The sequence below is a fragment of the Pyrgilauda ruficollis genome, unplaced genomic scaffold (assembly GCF_017590135.1).
Source record: "Pyrgilauda ruficollis isolate IOZ18807 unplaced genomic scaffold, ASM1759013v1 scaffold108, whole genome shotgun sequence".
In the NCBI taxonomy this organism is placed as follows: domain Eukaryota; kingdom Metazoa; phylum Chordata; class Aves; order Passeriformes; family Passeridae; genus Pyrgilauda; species Pyrgilauda ruficollis.
The window spans coordinates 14,170-33,936 of NW_024508988.1; the positions used below are offsets into that span (position 1 = coordinate 14,170).

At 37.8% G+C, this 19,767-nt stretch overlaps 1 protein-coding gene across 1 annotated transcript in view; it reads left to right on the top strand.

The window, feature by feature from the left end:
• Positions 1–19,767, top strand: part of LOC121356258 (nipped-B-like protein) — a gene marked incomplete at its 5' end in the record, with an annotated part of 34,051 nt that overhangs the window by 12,862 nt on the left and 1,422 nt on the right. Inside the window, 14 exons of the mRNA XM_041472490.1 lie at positions 1,469–1,615; positions 2,183–2,319; positions 3,632–3,772; positions 4,099–4,192; positions 4,301–4,455; positions 4,721–4,811; positions 8,069–8,242; positions 8,779–8,969; positions 10,750–10,857; positions 15,054–15,254; positions 15,661–15,807; positions 17,692–17,987; positions 18,312–18,486; positions 19,131–19,316. Coding sequence (XP_041328424.1) covers positions 1,469–1,615; positions 2,183–2,319; positions 3,632–3,772; positions 4,099–4,192; positions 4,301–4,455; positions 4,721–4,811; positions 8,069–8,242; positions 8,779–8,969; positions 10,750–10,857; positions 15,054–15,254; positions 15,661–15,807; positions 17,692–17,987; positions 18,312–18,486; positions 19,131–19,316 — 2,243 coding nt within the window. The remainder of the gene's footprint in view (positions 1–1,468; positions 1,616–2,182; positions 2,320–3,631; positions 3,773–4,098; positions 4,193–4,300; positions 4,456–4,720; positions 4,812–8,068; positions 8,243–8,778; positions 8,970–10,749; positions 10,858–15,053; positions 15,255–15,660; positions 15,808–17,691; positions 17,988–18,311; positions 18,487–19,130; positions 19,317–19,767) is intronic.

The window sequence follows — 19,767 nt, forward strand, 5'->3', positions numbered from 1 at the left end:
GAGAAGCAAATTAAATTGTATGTCTCAAAAATCTGTTTCAAATAAAATGCTTTTACATTTGTAGTGAAAACGTATTGGTAAAGCCACTGTACTGAAAAGGTATTTTAATATCAATTATACCAAGATGTAAATATCAAATAAAAGTACTCTTCTCATTACTTAAAAATATTAGTTTAAACTGCTTTTTAATATTTTTACTAAATTGTAGTGTATTGTGCGTTTTTCCAGAATGACCAGTCAGTTTATTTGACTTCAGTTTAATTCTCAGTTCTTTTTTGGAACATCTCTGAGCTGTTCCTGACACATGATACCAGTGAAGGCTTAGTTTGTTTATATAAAAATATGTACATGCATATATATATATAATCAAAATGTAAGTAATGAATTTTGAATATATAGTACAGTCATTGTTCAAATTTTAGTGTTCCTTTTGCTTCTAAAACACATAGAATGGGAACACCAAGAGCAGTCCTACAATAGACAAATTCAATTCCTGCTCTTTAACATCTGACCTTTTTTTCTGTCCTTCTTTGGCATTCGTTTCTGTCTTTGCAAGTGATCTCTTAAAAATGCTTCACTTCTTGGTTTTGGGAGAAGTATGATTTGTTTGTTTAATTTCGTTAGTTCTTCAGTAATGACTCACATAACAAAGTCCACAGCTAAGATACCTTATTTCAGAATTAAGTATCTAGTGATGTCAGGTTTTTTTAAACAGAAGATAAGTGTATTTTCATATCCAATGTATTTTCTACACAATTTATGGAAGCAGTGAATCTTCAGAGTATAAGTTAATTCTGCATTATATTCTACTCATATCCAATACCAATATTTCTAAGAATTGAGCTTGGTTTTTTCATATCTCTTAACCTGTGTTATCATTCTCTACATCTTGTATGCAGTGGTTAATTTTCAAGCAAGAAAATCCTTTGATTCCTCTCTTACCTGGAGTGTCATGAAAATAGGTTATCAAGTAAATCAAAGCCTCTTCAATAAGAGCCTCTTCTCTGAGGAAAAGGATGTAATATGGTCTCAGTCCTTCTTAGATACTAGAAGAATCTTCATGGACACAATTTTAATAGCCAAACTCATATGTAAAAAGTTTAAATAAAGTGTTGATATACAGCTATGTTAGATTCTCATTTGCTATTTTAGCTTAGTGTCAAAAACATTTGTTTTGAATTTGCACTTTATTTCTCTAAGATTTTAAAAATCTTCTAACTCCTGCTAGTTTCTGCATAATTTCATTAAACATACAGCAGCTTTCATCCCGATGCAAAAAATAAGGAGAACTATTATGGATTTTTATTACAGTTACTTTTTCTTTACTTATATTGCTTTTTTACTTCCTGTAATTTTTTCTTCACCGTATAAGTTTAATGGAGAATTAAATACTTCTGTAGTCTAAAATCCTTGTGTTTCTGTAGTAATTGTTATAAAAGCAGCATATATTCTATGCAAATGAATGCAGCTTTAACACTAAACCATTTTCTGTTTCATCTGCTGCAGCTGTTGAAGTCAGAAGAGGATGCCTCATATAAACCTGTGAAGAAAGCCTGTACTCAACTTGTTGACAATTTGGTTGAGCACATTCTTAAATATGAGGAATCCTTGTCAGGTAATAGTGTTTACAACCCAGTAGCTTCTTTGAATTTTATGATACTGTAACAGTGGTGGTTCAAATTACTATTGTGTAAAGTTACTGTTACAGAATTCCTATTACAAAACTGATGGTAATGAGTTATTGCATTTATTTTGATTGTGAACCTTGGAGCACTGTGTAATAATAAAGCTTCCCTAATTTTTTCTACCTAATCACAATAACAGAGCTAATTTTAAAATAACTTGTTCAGACTTTTAGATCACTAAAAACAAAACAAATGTGTCAAGCTTTATTTGTATTAATACGTTCTACAGTTATAATAGGAATCATTGGCTAGGTCAGTGTTCTGTGTACAGTAATTAGGTTAAAAACCAGTGATATCTTTGAAGTATCTTTGCTTATTTTACATATGTTGTGATCACATACAAATGTTAGCACATTATGTTCTCATCTCTAATCTAATAAGAATATTCTGTATTGATCTTGAAAGCTATGTTATGAAAGAGATATTCATATGATACTTTGGCTATATGTTTTTCGTTGCTCAAACATTACTTTGTGTATTTTCTAATTTTTTTGCAGATTCTGACAACAAAAGTGTGAATTCTGGTCGCTTGGTTGCTTGCATAACCACTTTGTTCTTATTCAGCAAAATCAGGCCTCAGCTAATGGTCAAACATGCCATGACCATGCAGCCATACCTGACCACTAAATGTAGTGTAAGTAGAGAAAATTAGAAAATCAGTCTTTTCTTTTGCCCAGATAATTAAGCATGGAAATTAATGGCTGTCTTGTATGCTTGATGAAATTGAAGGTAGGAAAAGAGAAATAAAAATTATGTTTCTATGATTCATGATCATATCTTGTAAAGATATTAGGTCCTTTTATGATCTTTATAACTTCCAAGATGCTGTTCCTCACCCTCTGCCTTCACATTTTACACTCAAATGAAACTGAAACCTGTGCTTCTTTCCCTTAAAGACTAAAACACAGTTTTCCACCTGTTATGAAATAATTTCTTTAAATTGCTTTATTTTATAGTCACAGTTTTAAAAGTAGTTAAGATTTAATAAATTAATCTTAAGACTAAAGGTATGGTTCCATAAGATAGAGTGATCTAACATATAGCATAAATATTAGAAGGAAAATGTCCTGCTCTATCCTCTTCCTGCTCTATCCTCTCTTTACCCTAGCTCTGGTGTTTTTCTATTTCTCTGTAAGACAGTTTAGCTCACAGAAATGATAGAGAGCTACAGTGCTGAATCCCCCCAGTCCAGGAAAATGGCCCCCTCCTCTGAAACACTGCATTGCTTTCTCCATTTTGATTAGCACAGTTGGCTCAGTGAAAGTTGTGATGAACCCATCATCTGGCAGGAGCAGAGGAGGATCATGCAGCCATGGCTCAAAGAAGAGCTTGACTGAGTGGGGGGCAGCAATCCATTACCTTAGGTCAGCTGCCCAGGGAAGAGCAGGCCTGAGAATGCTTGTTAACAGCTTAGCTTGCAGGTATAGCCTAGAATTTTACAGTTTCAGCCCTAGAGCATTCTCTAGGCATATCTACAACAGACGTAGAGCTGCTTCTGATCAAACAGTATAGGAAAAGGTTATCTGATTATTTACTTGCTGGCAATACCTGTTGCCAGGTGTTGTGCATTCTGTACTGTGCATGTGTCAGGAAGAGTTCCTAAATTTGTTTTAAGACTCCAAAAAATTTTCATGACCAAAAGTTTTCAGGTCTGTCACAGCCTTGATGACAGGTGAATTCTGCTTCTACTGATTTTTTTTTTAACAGAAGTTCTGTATAAAACAAGAACTTGCTTTCAAAATAATATGTAACTTAAAAGCAGATGTAAACTATATATTATTTTAAATCTTTACCAAATAACTTGCATAAGATACATAATTGTATCATACTATTATGTAATTGTATTATATTAATATGTATTATATATGTATTGCATAATACATATTAATAATACTTAGAGGTAACACAGCCAGAAATGTTAAATGCTATAAATGCTGTTGTTTCAGACCCAGAATGATTTCATGGTGATCTGCAATGTTGCAAAAATCTTAGAACTTGTAGTGCCACTAATGGAACACCCAAGTGAGACATTTCTTGCCACTATTGAGGAAGACCTCATGAAACTCATCATCAAATATGGCATGACAGTAAGCTTTTAATTGCTACTATTTGGTTAATTCCATTTCACATTGTGAAATACATAATTTTGGTTTAAGGAAAGTCTGTCTTCATTATGAAGATAACTTTTGAGCCATGAAATATCAATGTTCTTGGTTTACTTGTGTTTGTATCTGTTGTTGCTATATTTTAACAATTATAAGTTTGGGCATGTTTTCAGAGCAGTCTAGGAGATGGACATTACATCTGTTAGATAGTTACTTTTAGTTCTACATACCTTTTCCCTGCATAACATCACAAAAGTCTCAGGTTTAAATTCAAAATATATAATTCATTTGTTCTTTCTTGCACCTAGGTTGTTCAGCATTGTGTGAGCTGTCTTGGGGCTGTTGTGAACAAGGTCACTCAGAACTATAAATTTGTGTGGGCCTGTTTTAATAGATACTATGGTAAGTAAAATCACAACATGTACATGTCACTTCAGTTTCGCCTACAAGTCTTATTTTAGGGGTACACCATGATTAAATACTGTGATCAAAACTTTTATCTTACTGTAGGTGCACTTTCAAAATTAAAGAGTCAACACCAAGAAGACGCCAACAGTACAATACTTACAGCCAATAAACCAGCACTCCTTAGATCACTTTTCACTGTTGGAGCACTGTGTCGGCATTTTGATTTTGATCAGGAAGATTTTAAGGGCAACAGTAAGGTAAAATAACTTGTATTTATTCTCCACGTCTTGTGTATATTGAATGCTCCACTTCAGTTTGAGAACACAGTATTCCTAGGCCCTCAAAGCTATGCATTTCTTCATAATACATATGATATCATTTTTTGGGTTGTAAATACATGGCTTTGCAAAGACAATGCAGTAAGATTGTGTTTCTCCATTTTGATACATATGGTTGTTATAAGAGATAGAAAATATCTGTTTCATCTTCAAATAACTATTATTTGTGTTTTAACTTCCTCAGGTTAACATTAAGGATAAAGTACTTGAACTGCTGATGTATTTTACAAAGCATTCAGATGAAGAAGTACAGACAAAAGCCATTATTGGCCTTGGTAAGAAATATTAATAGTTTTTAGTATTCTGCTCTAGTAAAAATCCATGCATTTATTTGTGTAGTGGCAGGGAAGTTTGTTTAAAATCAAAGTTCACCATATGTTTTATTTGAGACCTGGCTATAGAAATGTAGTCAAAGGGATACTTGGAAGTTGCATACTTCTGCTGCAGAGTGGATGCTTTTGACAGTGAATACCTTTTTGATGGATGACCAAGTCTTAAAAAGCATCAAGTTTCCAAAGTAAATGGAGATGAGGGTTTTTTTCCTGCATGCAAATATGTTGTAACTCCAAATATTGTTTTTCAGTCCTCAAGGTATGGTTAAAGAATAACTAGGAAAAATGATGGAAAAACTTTGAGAATTTTAAGTGTAGGGGCAGAAATTCCACAGAAATTGAGGGAACTCTGGCAGTTTATCCCAACTGAGAGATGCTCTGTGAAATTTCATGAGGCATTGAGATTATGCCATAGTCTAAATATTACAGCTTATTTTGGGTCTTTGGCAGTATTTCAGTTTTAAATAGATTATTTGTCTGAAGGCATTAGTATAGTATCTTGGTGACTTGCAGTAATGCATGAACTGCTATTGAGTGATTTGTATCATGTTCATCCTCTCCTCAAGGACCAAAACTGTACATGTAAGAGCATCTTGTTTGGACAGATAGGCCTTGGTTTCTGGAAGAGTTCAGTTCATGGTTATGGCTTAGTCTAAAGAAAGTTGTCTCCTATGTGTGTGAGCTTGCATTGTATGGTTTAACTGTGTATAAGAATTTTCCTCCTTATGCTGCTGTTTAGGTGGCTTTTTAGATATCCTGGTACAGTTCAGGTTAGGCAGGACTGAGGATAAGGATTGAGACTGAATCTTCATTTGATATTCTGTGAGGAAACTATTGCAGACAGCTCAGTGGGATTAATGGCTTTAAGTTGCCTCTGTTGCAGGAACAGCGCTATAGTGCTAACAACTAGCTGGAGGTTTTTCTAGGCATTGTATCAAGATGCACAACACTTACTGTAGTCCATTCTCATTTAATTGTTCTATACAAAATATTGCACATGGGATAGGGGCTGCCTTCCTAACCGTAGACATGATTGCTTTACTCATGGAGGCTGAGTGTTGTATTCATTGGAAATGTTCCTGAATTACAAACTGAACTGTGATCAGTTTGGGGAAGAGGAGAAAACAGGAGTGATTATCAGTAGGCATGCCTCAGATTTTTTTATTCTTTTTTCTCTGCCTGTAAACATGTCAGTCTTTATCTTAATTAAACCTCAGACAACTGTTTTCAGTGATATATTAGTCTCATCTAAGTACTGGTTCCACTTTGAAGGTAGCTGCTTGGGTGTACAGAGATGTAGTAGGCAGTGCAAAGCTCTGTTTTACAGGCTGGTAATATTGAGTCAAGTTGTCAAATACATTCAACATTTATGTGCAGCAATAAGGTGAAAATTACTAACAAGCTAATTCAAAATTTATACACACTGAAGACATCAAATGAAGAGTGTGTACTTTCCTTTTGGTAATTATTAGTGCGTCCTTACAGTAAGGACACTCAACAGTTTTAACCTTTGCTTTGGGATGTGTCACTGCTGTTGAGAGATTGAGTTTAACCATAAGCGTTATGGTTATGCTTCTCTTCCAGATGTGTACTTGCAAGGCAGATTGAGGATAAAAAATTTTGTTAGTATCTAACTGGTAATGTCTTACTCAGCCAAATTCAGTGCTTAACCTTAACAGAGTGAAAACAAAGGTATGAAGAGAAGTGGTGTGAGAGCAGCCCCAAGATGTGAAGTCAGTCCTCAATTGAACACAGCAGTTGCCTTTTTTCATCCCCTGTGACAAATTTTTATGTCAAGTAAAATTTCTTCCCTGCTTACAGGGGATGGAAAAATAATAATTTCCCTAAGAGTACTGGTGGTTTTAGATTCTTTTAAATAAGCAAATGAAAGAAAGAGAGTTATAGATTGTTACACATACATGCAAGTGCTTTTCATTTTCAAAATTAAACTTAAGAAATGGGTTGGACTTTCTCAGAGGTGGTCAAGTTATCAATATATACCTATATAGAGTGGACAATTATACTACCTACTTCAAAGAGGAGCATCATTCCTTTTTCTTTCACCTCTTTCCCCTCTATCTCCCCTGAATTCTTTCCTTTTCCTGTTTTGAAATTGAAATGAGATATTAAATGAACTTAGGTCTTGCCCTAGACTTAGCCTTTACCTACACTCTTTTCTGTGTGCACAGAGCCAGTTTTAAAAACCTGACTCAGTCTTCCCTTTGTTACACCCACTTTTATACATTGCTTTCACATAATTTTATTTGCTTTCATTTTTTCCCCCATTCTTCTTTTATGTTTATGTTTTCTGTGTGTTCATTCAGAGTCTTAGTTTCCTATGGTCGTGAAAAATGCACTTAATGTTTGCTTTTCTCACAGTCTTAAAAAATTAATCAAGTAGTTAAATATAGTTTAAATTGGGAAGTTATGTTCCCATTACTGTTTTTTTATGATACTCTGTAAGAGTCTGTTGGCAGAAATCCTAAATCTACATATGTGATCTAAAATTATATATGCTGTTACTTATTTAGATCAAACTTTTTATGAAATAAAGACTTCCCTGGCTAAAAATAACCAGTTCTTTGTCAAGGGTAAGGCTGCAGCTAAAAGCAGTTCTATAGTGTGTATCTTCTAACAGATGTAGTCTTGGGAATGCTTTGGGTAATTTTCAAGACACGACCTTAATAGGTATATGAATAATAACAGAGGTCTAAATTTTATTTTATTGTGTTTGCTATATTTTTTCTTTTAAGATTTTATTGTTTAAATACCCAGGATATTTAGCATTTTTTCCACATTTTCCCTGTCTCCATATGAATAACTCTTCATAGCTTCAGCACAATGTTTTTCTCCAAATGTGTTAGAAAAACAATGAGTAATTTTTTAGCAATGTTCCTCCCTTGCTCTTGGGAGACCTCTTAGTCATTGAGATGCAGACCAGTACACTGAACATGCTTCCAGACCTATGTAGCTCTTAGTTCAACTGCCCTGGGTAGGGACCCCATCTTTATCTATCAGACAGATAATAGAACTCATTACAAACTTAGAATGGTGTCCATATGAAAAAGCAATATTTTTTGTTAGCACTACACTTGGGAGGAGATAAATGTCATACCTCTATTTTGAAGAAAGACTTAAGAAGCAGAAATACAATTTCTAGTTAATAACATGGAATATTTCCTCTTTTCTTCCACCCTTAGGATTTGCATTTATACAACACCCAAGTTTAATGTTTGAACAGGAAGTGAAGACCCTGTACAACAGCATTCTTTCAGACAAGAACTGTTCAGTAAATTTAAAAATCCAGGTGTTAAAAAACCTTCAGACCTACTTGCAGGAGGAGGATACACGTATGCAGCAGGCAGACAGAGACTGTAAGTGCTGAGTTCTTCTGTGCTGAGGCAGGCAAAATCTAACTTTCTTGCATACAATTACTATATACATGAACTGAGTAATTTAAGATTGTTATCTAATTATTAATATTGTACACAAGATATCTTAGAATAATTTTCAAAAATTCATTATGTGCATAGGTATATTAAGACATGTAGCTTATTATTTACTTTCAGGATGTATAAATCCTGAAAGCAATCCAGAATGCATAATTGCTGTAATGATAGTATTAATACTTTTTATCAAAATATTCTCTAAGGTTAATTAGCAGATACAAAATAAGAAATTGTGAAAAATAAAACCTTTATCGAGGGATGAGACTTTAAATTTGTGTGACTTTAATTTTTTAATTATGTTTGCTGTCAGACTGCTTTATGTTTCATGAGATCATAAACCTATTCTAAGATGGTTGAAATGTCTTTGTATTATAAAGCTCAAAGATAAGTATGCATCAAATAATAGCAAAGTAAATGATTATACTGTGGTGAGTGTGCTATTGTTTCCATCCTTTTTACAGGGAAAAAAGTAGCAAAACAGGAAGACCTGAAAGAAATGGGTGATATTTCCTCAGGGATGAGTAGTTCCATCATGCAGCTATATCTCAAACAGGTCCTTGAGGCTTTCTTTCATAACCAGTCCAGTGTACGCCACTTTGCTCTAAATGTCATTGCACTCACATTAAACCAGGGTCTCATCCATCCTGTTCAGGTATGGTAACCTTTTATGATGTGGGGTTTTTTTTTTGGTCTTCAGGTTTCAGAATTTTTTATGCTTGCTAGACACATGTTTAGTTTTTCTCTTGCAGCTATGTTACAGTAATCTCTTATTGTAGCAAGGGGCCTTTACAGAAAGCATATTTTGAAATTTAGATTCCAAATGCTGTATTTTCTTGTCTTTGGATCAAGATCTAAAAGCCCAGCCAGTGCCTAAAGTGCACGTGCAAATGTACATTGGAGCATATTTCTGTTATGAATTTCACGTGTATGCCAAGCTCTTTTCTTTAATTCTTTATCCTGAAAACTGTGACAGCTTGTCTCCACCTCAATTCCCATGTCCTCCAAACATTATGGAATTCCAGAGTCAATGTCAGAACTTCAGTTATCATCACCATTATTCTTTGCTTACATAATATTTTTGTAATTATTTGTTTATAACACAACCATTGTGCATGTTCAGTCATAACTGGTGGTGTGTGGTTTGGGTTTTTTTAAATGGCATTTTTTGTAGTGTAAATTGACTTTAGAGTTTGAGAGAACTGGAAATACTACCTGAAACTTCACACAACTTCTGTCATTTATAATGCCTTCGAGTCTCAATGGATATGAGTGACCAGTGGTGTCCCTCAGGGGTCTATATTGGGACCAGTGTTATTTAATATATTCATTAATGACACATACAAAGGGATTGACAGTACCCTCAGCAGGTTTGCAGATGACATGAAGCTGAGTAGTGGAGGTGACACACCTGAAGGACAGGGCCATCCAGAGGGATCTGGACAAGCTCAAGAAGTGGCCCATTGAAATCTCATGAGGTTTAACAAGACCAAGTGCTGGTGCTGCACCTTGGTCAGGCAATCCCCAGGATCAGTCCAGGCTGAGGGACGAACAGATCAAAAGCAGCCCTGGGGAGAGAGACTTGGGGGTGCTGGTTGGTGAGAGGCTGAACATGCCCCATCCGTGTGCGCTGGCACCCAAAAACCCCCTGTGGGCTGGACTGATCCCACAGTGTGGGGAGCAGAGGAGGAGGGGATTCTGCCCCTCTGCTCTGGTGAGACCCCACCTGCAGTGCTGCCTCCAGCTCTGGGGTCCCCAGCAGAGAAAGGACATGGACCTGTTGGAGCAAGTCCAGAAGAGACCACCAAGATGATTAGAGGGCAGGAGCACCTCTGCTATGAGGAAAGGCTGATAGAATTGGGATTGTTCAGCCTGGAGAAGAGAAGCTTTGGGGTGACCTAACTGTGAACTTCCAGGACCTGAAGGGAGCCGACAAGAAAGATGGAGAGGGACTTTTTACAAGAGCATGTAGTAAAAGGATGAGGGGGAACGGCTTCAAACTCACAGGGAGTAGGATTAGATTAGATATTAGGAAGAAATTCTTCCCTATGAGGATGGTGAGGCCCTGGCACAGGTTGCCCAGAGAAGATGTGGCTGCCCCATTCCTGAAAGCGTTCAAGGCCAGGTTGGATGGGACTTGGAACAACCTGGTCTAGTGGAAGGTGTCCCTGCCCATGGCAGAGGGTTGGAACTAGATGACCTTTAAGGTCCCTTCCAACCCAAACTATTCTATGATTCTGTGATAACACTGGTCTTTTGTGTATTTTGTACTATTTGCTTGAAAAAAGTAGTCAGGTAGTAAGTTGCATAAAGCTTCCTATTCTAGTTTCTGCAGTAGTCAGAATATAACATAAACAATACTGTAATAAAAGAGCAAAGAGTGAGAAAGACGAGATACAATGACTAAATAATAATTTCATTTGGCTTTTTTCAAGTGTGTGCCGTACTTAATTGCTATGGGCACAGATCCAGAGCCCTCTATGCGAAACAAAGCTGACCAGCAATTGGTGGAAATAGACAAAAAGTATGCTGGGTTCATTCACGTAAGTAATTCTTATTTATCATTTTACAAAGTACCGTTACATTCTCTGGTGACTCAACACTTGGATAGGCCTCAGCTGCAGAAAAATAATATAAATAACAAATAAACAATAACTATAAGCAGTTGTAAAGAAGATCCCAACTCTTTCCCCTGTTTGGAGATTTCTGTTTGTAGAAATAGAAAGGATATAATAATTTGAAGCATCTCTTCCAGTCTAAAAATTCCTTTAATTTATATTCCACGGTAGTGTTTTCCTCACTGAATAGTATGTTAAGAGCATTTATTTGATAAGAGGTAAGGACAGCTGTTTCATAATGTTTAGCAATGATTTTCCTGTATTAAGAGAGAGCACTTTGTAAAAGTAGAGGTCAGTATATATGTATTACAACTTTAAGACATCAATGCTTTATAAATTGTAATCTAAGCAGAAGGAACATAGGAAGATTTTAAGTACTGAGGGATCTTGCTGAAAGGAAAATCTGAGGGCTAAGTGAAGACTTGTGGAGTTGTGGCATGGTGACAATAGTTCTGCTAAAGATCTGAAATTGAGTTGCAGCACCCCTTCCTTATTTCAGAAGGCCTCAGTCTTAGTTCAGTGTGTGTACTACATTGTGGGACTTTATAAATCTAATTGTACTCCACTGAAATTTGAGCATTCCACTTTTCATGGCATCCGAAGAGATACCTAACTGAAGTCAGACCTCATCACAGTCTACAACTCCCTCGTGAGGGGAAGAAGAGGGGCAGACACTGATCTCTTTGTGACCAGTGACAGGACTTGAGAGAACAGCTGGAGCTGTGTCAGGGGAGGTTTAGGTTTGATATCAGGAATATGTCCTTTACCCAGAGGCTGGTTGGGCACTGGAACAGGCTCCACTGGGAACTGGTCACAGCACCAAGCCTGACAGAGTTCAAGAAGTGTTTGGACAACACTCTTGGCACATGGTGTGATTCTTGGGAATGGTGCTGTGCATGGCCAGGAGTTGGACTCGATGATCCTTGTGAGTCCCTTCCAACTCACCATATTCTGTGATTCTGTGAATGAAGTGGTGTGATTGGCGGCCATCTTGGCCACAGTGACCACTGAGCAATCAAGTTTAAAATCTCTGTAGCCAGGAGGGAAAGTGCCAGCAAAACCTCAACTCCAGTCATGAGGAAAGCAAACTTCAGGCTGCTCAGGGAAATATCAAGTAAGGTCCCCTGGGAAAATACTTTTGCAGGTGCCGGGTCCATCAGGGCTGCTCACTTTTTAAACATCTCCTCCTAAGGGCACAGGAGCAGGCAATTCCCAGATGTCAGAAGTCAGGAAGGCAAGGCAGAAGGCCAGCTTGGCTGAACAGGAATCTTCTCTTGGAAATAAGGCAAAAAAGGAAGGTGTGTGCCCAGTAGAAGCAAGGTCAGGTGGTATGGGAAGAATACAGAGATGCTGTTCACAACTGTAGGGAGAAAATCTGTGGGGCCAAAGCTCAACTGGAGTTGGAGCTGGACAGTTGTGCTGGTTTTGGCTGGGGTAGAGTTAATTTCCTTCCCAGAGGCTGGCATTGGGCTGTGTTGGGGTCTGTGTTGAACACAGAGTTGATAATACAGAGATGTTTTTGTTATTGCTGAGCTTGCACAGAGCCAAGGCCTTTTCTGCTCCTTGTATGCTGGGGAGGGAGCTGGGGGTGCATGGGAGGTTGGGAGGGGACACAGCCTGGACAGGTGACCCCAACTGACCCAAGGAATATTCCAGACCATAGGACATCATGCTCAGTATGTAAAGTGGGGGGAAGAAGGAGAAAGGGGGGGGGACATTTGGAGTGATGGTGTTCATCTTCCCAAGTCACCGTTCCACAGGATGGGGCCCTGCTCTCCTGGAGGTGGCTGAACACCTGCCTGCCCTTGGGAAAGGCTCAATGAATTTCTTGTTTTGCTTTGCTTGTGTGCACGGCTTTTGCTTTCCTTGTTAAACTGACTTTCTCTCAACCCAGGAGTTTTCTGGCTTTTACTCTTCTGATTGTCCTTCCCATTCCACCAGGGTGGGGGTAGAGAGGGAGTTGAGCAAGCAGCTGCGTGGTGCTTAGTTTCCAGCTGGGCTTAAACCATGATTGTGGGGGACAATAAAAATAGCCTTTTTAAATATGTCAGTAGTAAATGGCAGTGCAAAAATTACATCAGCCCATTCCATTATGAGAATGGCCACCTCACAAACAGGGACATGGATGAGACAGAGATGTTTAATGCTTTCTTTGCCTCTGTTTTCAACACCAGTGACAGACCAAGGGGGTCCCAGTGCCCTGAGCTGGAGGACCATGACTGTGAGAATGATCAACTCCCAGTCAACCCTGAAAATGTGTGGGTTCTGCTGTTCCAGCTGGATCCCTATAAGTCTATGGGGCATGATGGGATTCATCCCAGGCTACTCAGAGCTGCTGATGTGATTACAAAACCTCTCTCAATGGTTTATGAATGGTCTTGGGAATCTGGAGAGGTCCTAGCTGACTGGAAGCTGGGGAATGTTGTCTCAGTTTTCAAGAAGGAGGCCTCCAGTCTCACTTGTCAGTCTTGCTTCAGTGCCTTGTAGAGTTATGGAGGAGATTATTCTGGGAGGTATTGAAAAACACCTGAAAGACAATGCAGTCATCAGTCACAGCCAGCACAGCTTCATAAGAGGAAAGTCCTGCTTATCAAACCTGATTTCCTTTTATGACAAGGTAACCCACCTGGTTGATCAAGGGAAGCCAGTTGATGTCATCTTTTTGGATTTCAGTAAAGCTTTCGATACTGTCTCTCCCAGGATCCTTCTGGACAAAATGTCCAGCCCCCAGCTGGATAAACACATCATGCAGTGGGTGAGCAACTGGCTCACAGGTGGGGCACCAAGAGTTATAGTGAATGGGGTGACATCAGACTGGTAGCCTGTCACTAGTGGGGTTCCACAGGGCTCTATCCTTGGCCCTGTGCTCTTCAACATCTTCGTTAACGACCTGGACACAGGACTGGAAGGGATACTGAGCAAGATTGCAGACAATACAAAACTGGGAGGAACTGTTGACTCCACTGAAGGCAGGGAGGCCCTGCAGAAAGACCTCGACCAATTAGAGGACTGGGCAGTCACCAACCATATGAAGTTTAACGAGTGCAAGTGCCAGATTCTTCTCCTGGGATGGGGCAACCGTGGATGTACAGACAGACTGGGGAATGAGAGGCTGGAGAGCAGCTGTGGGAAGGGACCTGAGGGTCCTGGTCGATGACAAGTTGAATATGAGTCAGCCGTGCTCTGGCAGCCAGGAGGGCCAACCATGTCCTGGGGTGCATCAGGCACAGCATCACCAGCAGGTCAAGGGGGAGGGGATTGTCCCGCCCTGCACTGCACTGGGGCAGCCTCATCTTAAGTCCTGGGGGCAGTTTTGGTCACCACATATAAGGATATAAAGCTATTAAGAGACCATCCAAAGGGAGGGCACAAGGATGGTGAAGGGCCTTGAGGGGAAGCCATATGAGGAGCAGCTAAGGGCACTTGGTCTGTTCAGCTGGAGGAGACTGAGGGGAGACCTCTTTGCAGTCTACAACTTCCTCATTAAGGGAAGAGGAGGGGCAAACACTGATCTCCCTTCTATGGTGACTGGTGACAGGACCCAAGGAAACAGCTGGAGCTGTGTCAGGGGAGGGTTAAGTTGGATAGTAGGAAAAGGTTCTTCACCCAGAGGGTGGTCAGGAACTGAACAGGCTCCCCAGAGCAATGGTCATGGCCCCAACACTACCAGAGCTCAAGAACTGTTTGGACAAACTCTCAGGCACAGTGTGGGATTGTTGGGGTGTCCTGTGCCGGGCTGGGAGGTGGACTTGATGATCCTTGTGAGTCTCTTCCAATTCAGGATATTCTATGAATCTATGATTCTTGAAAATTATTTAAATTTGGGTACCTGGCTGTAGTCGGTAAACAGATCATCTGTATGTTTCTAACATAGAAGCAGTTCACAATACATTTTGATCTCTACCACAAATTCTGTTTAAATCTGTATGCTTTCTCAAAAGGCAGTAGTGCACCTCAGTGTGTGTTTAAAAGTTAAACTTCAGATGAGGAACCACTTAAGGAGAAAAAAGATTAAAAAATAGCTAGAAGTTTCTGTTGTCAGGCATTTGTTTAATTTCCACTTTCAGTGTTACTGCTTGAAAGCAATGATTTAAATAAAAATAAGTACTTTTCCATTTCAGATGAAAGCCGTGGCTGGTATGAAGATGTCTTACCAGGTACAACAGGCAATCAATACCTGCCCACAGGATCCTGTGAGGGGTTTTAGACATGATGAGTCATCCAATGCATTGTGTTCACACCTATACTCCATGATTCGAGGGAACCGTCAACACAGACGAGCATTTCTAATTTCCTTACTCAACCTCTTTGATGATACTGCAGTAAGCACCATATTTCCTTCACTTATAAAGAAATAAAAATATACCATTGCAAGCTTAAATTTTCCTTTTGTAATATATTTTTCTTACATAATTACTGATAGCTTTATTTCCCTAAGGTACTTTGTTTTGCTTTATAATATAAGGTATTTACCTAATAGAATGCATTACTCACTTTTGCATCATTCAGTATCTTTCTGTACTCAGTTTAGGTTGTTTAGAAATAACGTATCTTTAGGTATGACTAAATTTTGCACGTATATATATGTTGTTTAGAGTGCTTTTGGGGGGAATGTAGAATAAAATTTGTGATTTCTTTTTTTTTGTTTTAAACTGTTAGGAACACAGGATAAGTGTATAATAAGATATTTGTATGTATATTCATATGTACTTTTTTTTTAACTTCCAGAAAACAGAGGTGAATATGCTCTTGTACATAGCAGACAATCTAGCCTGTTTTCCTTATCAAACACAGGAAGAGCCACTGTTTATAATGCATCATATAGACATTACACTATCAGTTTCTGGTAGCAACCTACTACAGTCATTTAAAGAGGTATGTGCATTTATATTTTAGTATATTTATTATGGTGGCAGCATAAGCTTCTATATAATTTGGTCAATTTTTCAGTGAATACAGTACCATTATTATGATATGGACCAGTATTGTTAGTTTGTAACTGGTAGTTAAAAAACAACCCTTTCTGTTCTGACCTGTATCTGGTAGACACTAGTTAAAAACTTTCCTTATATTGCTGCTTATGTTATTAAAAATGAATGACAATTTTTGAGATATTAATATTAAATCTATATAATTCCCTAATATTTCTGAATTAATTTGAATTAATAATACTTGCATGCATCATTTTAATAACAAAATCCCATTTACTTTTTCTTTTGTTGTCAAGTAGCTGATGGCAGTGCCATGTGTGTCACCTAGGAGAATTTAAATACATTATTTATTGCAAGAAAAGAGTGTGCAATATGTCTTTTCTTAAGGTAGCATATAAGAACCCAAATAATGGTATAGTATCTGTTGCTATAGCAATACACAATCCTGTAAGAAAAAGGCCTTTGTTTCTTGTGCTGTGTGCAGTTTTGGGATGCTTAGGACAGGAGAGACATGGAGCTCCTGGAGTGGGTCCAGCAGAGGCTATGGGGATAATTAAGGGACTGGAGCACCTCTCTTATGAGGAAAGGCTGAGGGAGTTGGGGCTGTTCAGCCTCAAGAGGAGACAGCTGAGAGGGGACCTCATCCACGTCTGTCGGTGTCTGCAGGGAAGGGTCAGAGAATGGACCAGGCTCAGCTCAGTGGGGTCCAGCAATGGTACAAGAGGAATGGGCAGGAACTGATGCCCAGGAGGTTCCACCTGAACTTGAGGAAGAACTTCTCTGTGCAGTGACCAAGCACTGGAACAGATTGCTCAGAGAGGGTGTGGAGTCTCCCTCGCTGGAGATATTCCAGACCCATCTGGAAACAATCTTGTGTTGTGTGCTCTGGGATGACCCTACTGAAACAGGGAGGTGGAACCAGATGACCCACTGTGGTCACTTCCAACCTGACCCATTCTGTGATTCTTAAAGACTTCAGTGTCTTCATTTCCTGGACAACTTTAACAGTAGAAGGTCCAAACTGTCAGGAAACAAATCCATTTCTAGAATTTCCAATCTGACTAGTAAGTACAAGTCAGAGTTGATACCTGGAAAGAACACTGCTTTGAATTCTCACCCTACCAAAGTCAATTTTTAATTTGCTAGAAAAAGACAGCACATTCTTTAAATGGGGGACCAGAATGTAGAGGATGAAATCCTGCTTGGGACATCTTAAGTTCTGTGTTATGAAAAAGCATACTATGTGCAGTAATAATGCAGGTATGAAATTCTGTAGCTCTACAAGTAATGGAACTGGATATTATTAATACTGTATATGCTGATTTGAGGGGCTCTCTGGTCAGCAGTGTAATTAGTGTCATAGGATTTTAGCAGAGACAAGGATTAAAACCAGCTTGGACTATTTTGTACCAATGTACATATGGAAATATATGTAACATGCAAAAATTATATTCAGGTGAAAAAAAATTAAATTTTCTTCCTGATTTATTGTATTTGGCTTTTACTTCATTTTACTGTCTCTGATAACAAACTTGAGCAGTCTTTTTAAGAATAACATGCCAGTGGAGTACTTCTTGCTTCAGTTCTTTCTGTAACCACCTTGCAAAAAAAGTGGGCTTTGGATCAATTTTTCAGGGACCTTGAATTCAGCTTTTTTATGTCATAAATTATTTTAATCTTTGAATATAAAGTTATGAAAATCAAGTTATGAATTAATAACATTGCTCAGGGAAATTTTCCTAATTTAAGTAAATAATGATTTTTTAGAAATGTACATGACGCTACTTACCCTAATTTTGGAATGTCTGTTAACTTCTCTGTCTCACAGTCTATGGTGAAAGACAAAAAAAAGGAAAGAAAGCCTTCATCAGACGAGGAGACTGAGAGTGACAGTAACAGTGGTAGTGAGAGCAAAAGTGAGGAGGAAGCTTCTAAGCCTCGGAGGTTACGGAAACGAGTGGACTCTGATTCAGATTCTGATGAAGAAAATGATATAAATGCCGTGATGAAATGTTTACCAGAAAATTCAGCTCCTTTAATTGAATTTGCAAATGTCTCCCAAGGCATATTATTACTTTTGATGCTGAAACAGCATTTAAAGAACCTCTGTGGATTCTCTGATAGGTAAGGATATTTAGACAATAGGCCATCTTGTTATCTAGTGAGTTCTTTGTAAGGATTAAGTTTGGAAGAAGTTGGAGGGAGATGTATAGTCGATTGTTAATAATTGCAGTAGATTTGTATAAGAGAAAAACATAAATAGAATCGGTTGAATGTAATGAAACTGGCTTAGAAAAAGTAATGATTTTATTTCTTACCAGGATGTCTATTATATACAGAATGGTTAAAATATAACTACTTATATTGAATATTTTTAAAAGCTTTTCCTTGAAATTGTTTTGGACTTTGCTTAAAAGCTCTTTCTTGCCTTTTGTTCTCTTTAAACAGTAAAATTCAGAAATATTCTCCATCTGAATCTGCAAAAGTGTATGATAAAGCTATAAACAGGAAGACAGGAGTACATTTCCATCCAAAACAAACTCTGGATTTTCTGCGGAGTGATATGGCTAATTCTAAGATCACCGAAGAAGTGAAGAGGAGTATAGTAAAACAGTACTTAGATGTAAGTAAAGTTGCTTTGCAGAAAATCTGAAATCCTTTCAAACTATGTAACACAGTGTAAACTTGAAAGTAGATGCTGATGCATTGGAAGAAGATTTCAAAAATGTTATGTTTCTGGTAATCTTTTGTGATGGGTATATGATAACTCACAATTTCCTTTCAGGATGTTTAGCAGTATTACCTTTCAAAGTATTCTAATAAATTTAAACACAATAAAAATTAATTTCAACTGAAGGATATTTATCTTTGCAGAGTATTTTCTAATTTCTGGTATCCATCATGTATAACTCTACCATATAACTTGTTCACTTTATCCCTGACTGTTTCTGTCATAGGAACGGAGACTAGATCTAGTGTATTTACCCTTTTGTTTTCTTTTTTCTTTTCCAATTCTTTAAAATATTAACTAGAGAAAACTTGCAATTTTGGAAACACAGGAAGAAAGCTTTTACATATCTACTAGAAAATGAAAGTAAAATGTTTGTAGAACAAAACACAAGCTGTTAAAGTTTGAAGTTTTCTGCCATTTGTTTTACATTGTTTCTTTAACTTCATTTGTTTTTTATTTAATGTAGTGTGATATGAATGTCCGGTTTTAAAGTTTGAATGTAAAGTGATCTGTTTTTTGGGGGGTTTATTTAATAGTTCAAGCTCCTTATGGAACATTTGGATCCTGATGAAGAGGAAGAAGATGGAGAGGTGTCAGCTAGCACAAATGCTCGGAACAAAGCAATTACCTCACTTCTTGGAGGAGGCAGCCCTAAAAACAATGCAGCTGAGACAGAGGATGATGAAAGTGATGGGGAGGATAGAGGAGGAGGCACTTCAGGGGTGAGGCGGAGGAGGAGTCAACGTATTTCACAGCGTATTACGTAAAATTATTTTTATGTGATTATAAATGTCAGTCTATTATATTAAATGTACACCAAGTAATGTAATCGACATGAAAGAAAGCATTTTGTAGATAGAGATTCTCTACTTAACCATTTATACAAGTTTTGTAGAAAGTTTAACAGAAAAGACAATAAAAAAAACACAAACTAGAAAATGAGATTTATCCCATATAAAAATTTATTAATTTTCCTTTGGAATGTACTGTGTGTTATCCTTTTTATTGTTGCCAAGTTTTTATGTAGCTTTATGATTCGTGTGTATATATAATTTTATATATCAATAAGAGGTAAAGACACGGGTACAAATTAAGAGTATGTGGTTTTACAAGGATATGTTAACCCCTTGGCGCTGGCGGTCGCGGTGCGTCTCATTGCCGGCAATGGAATGT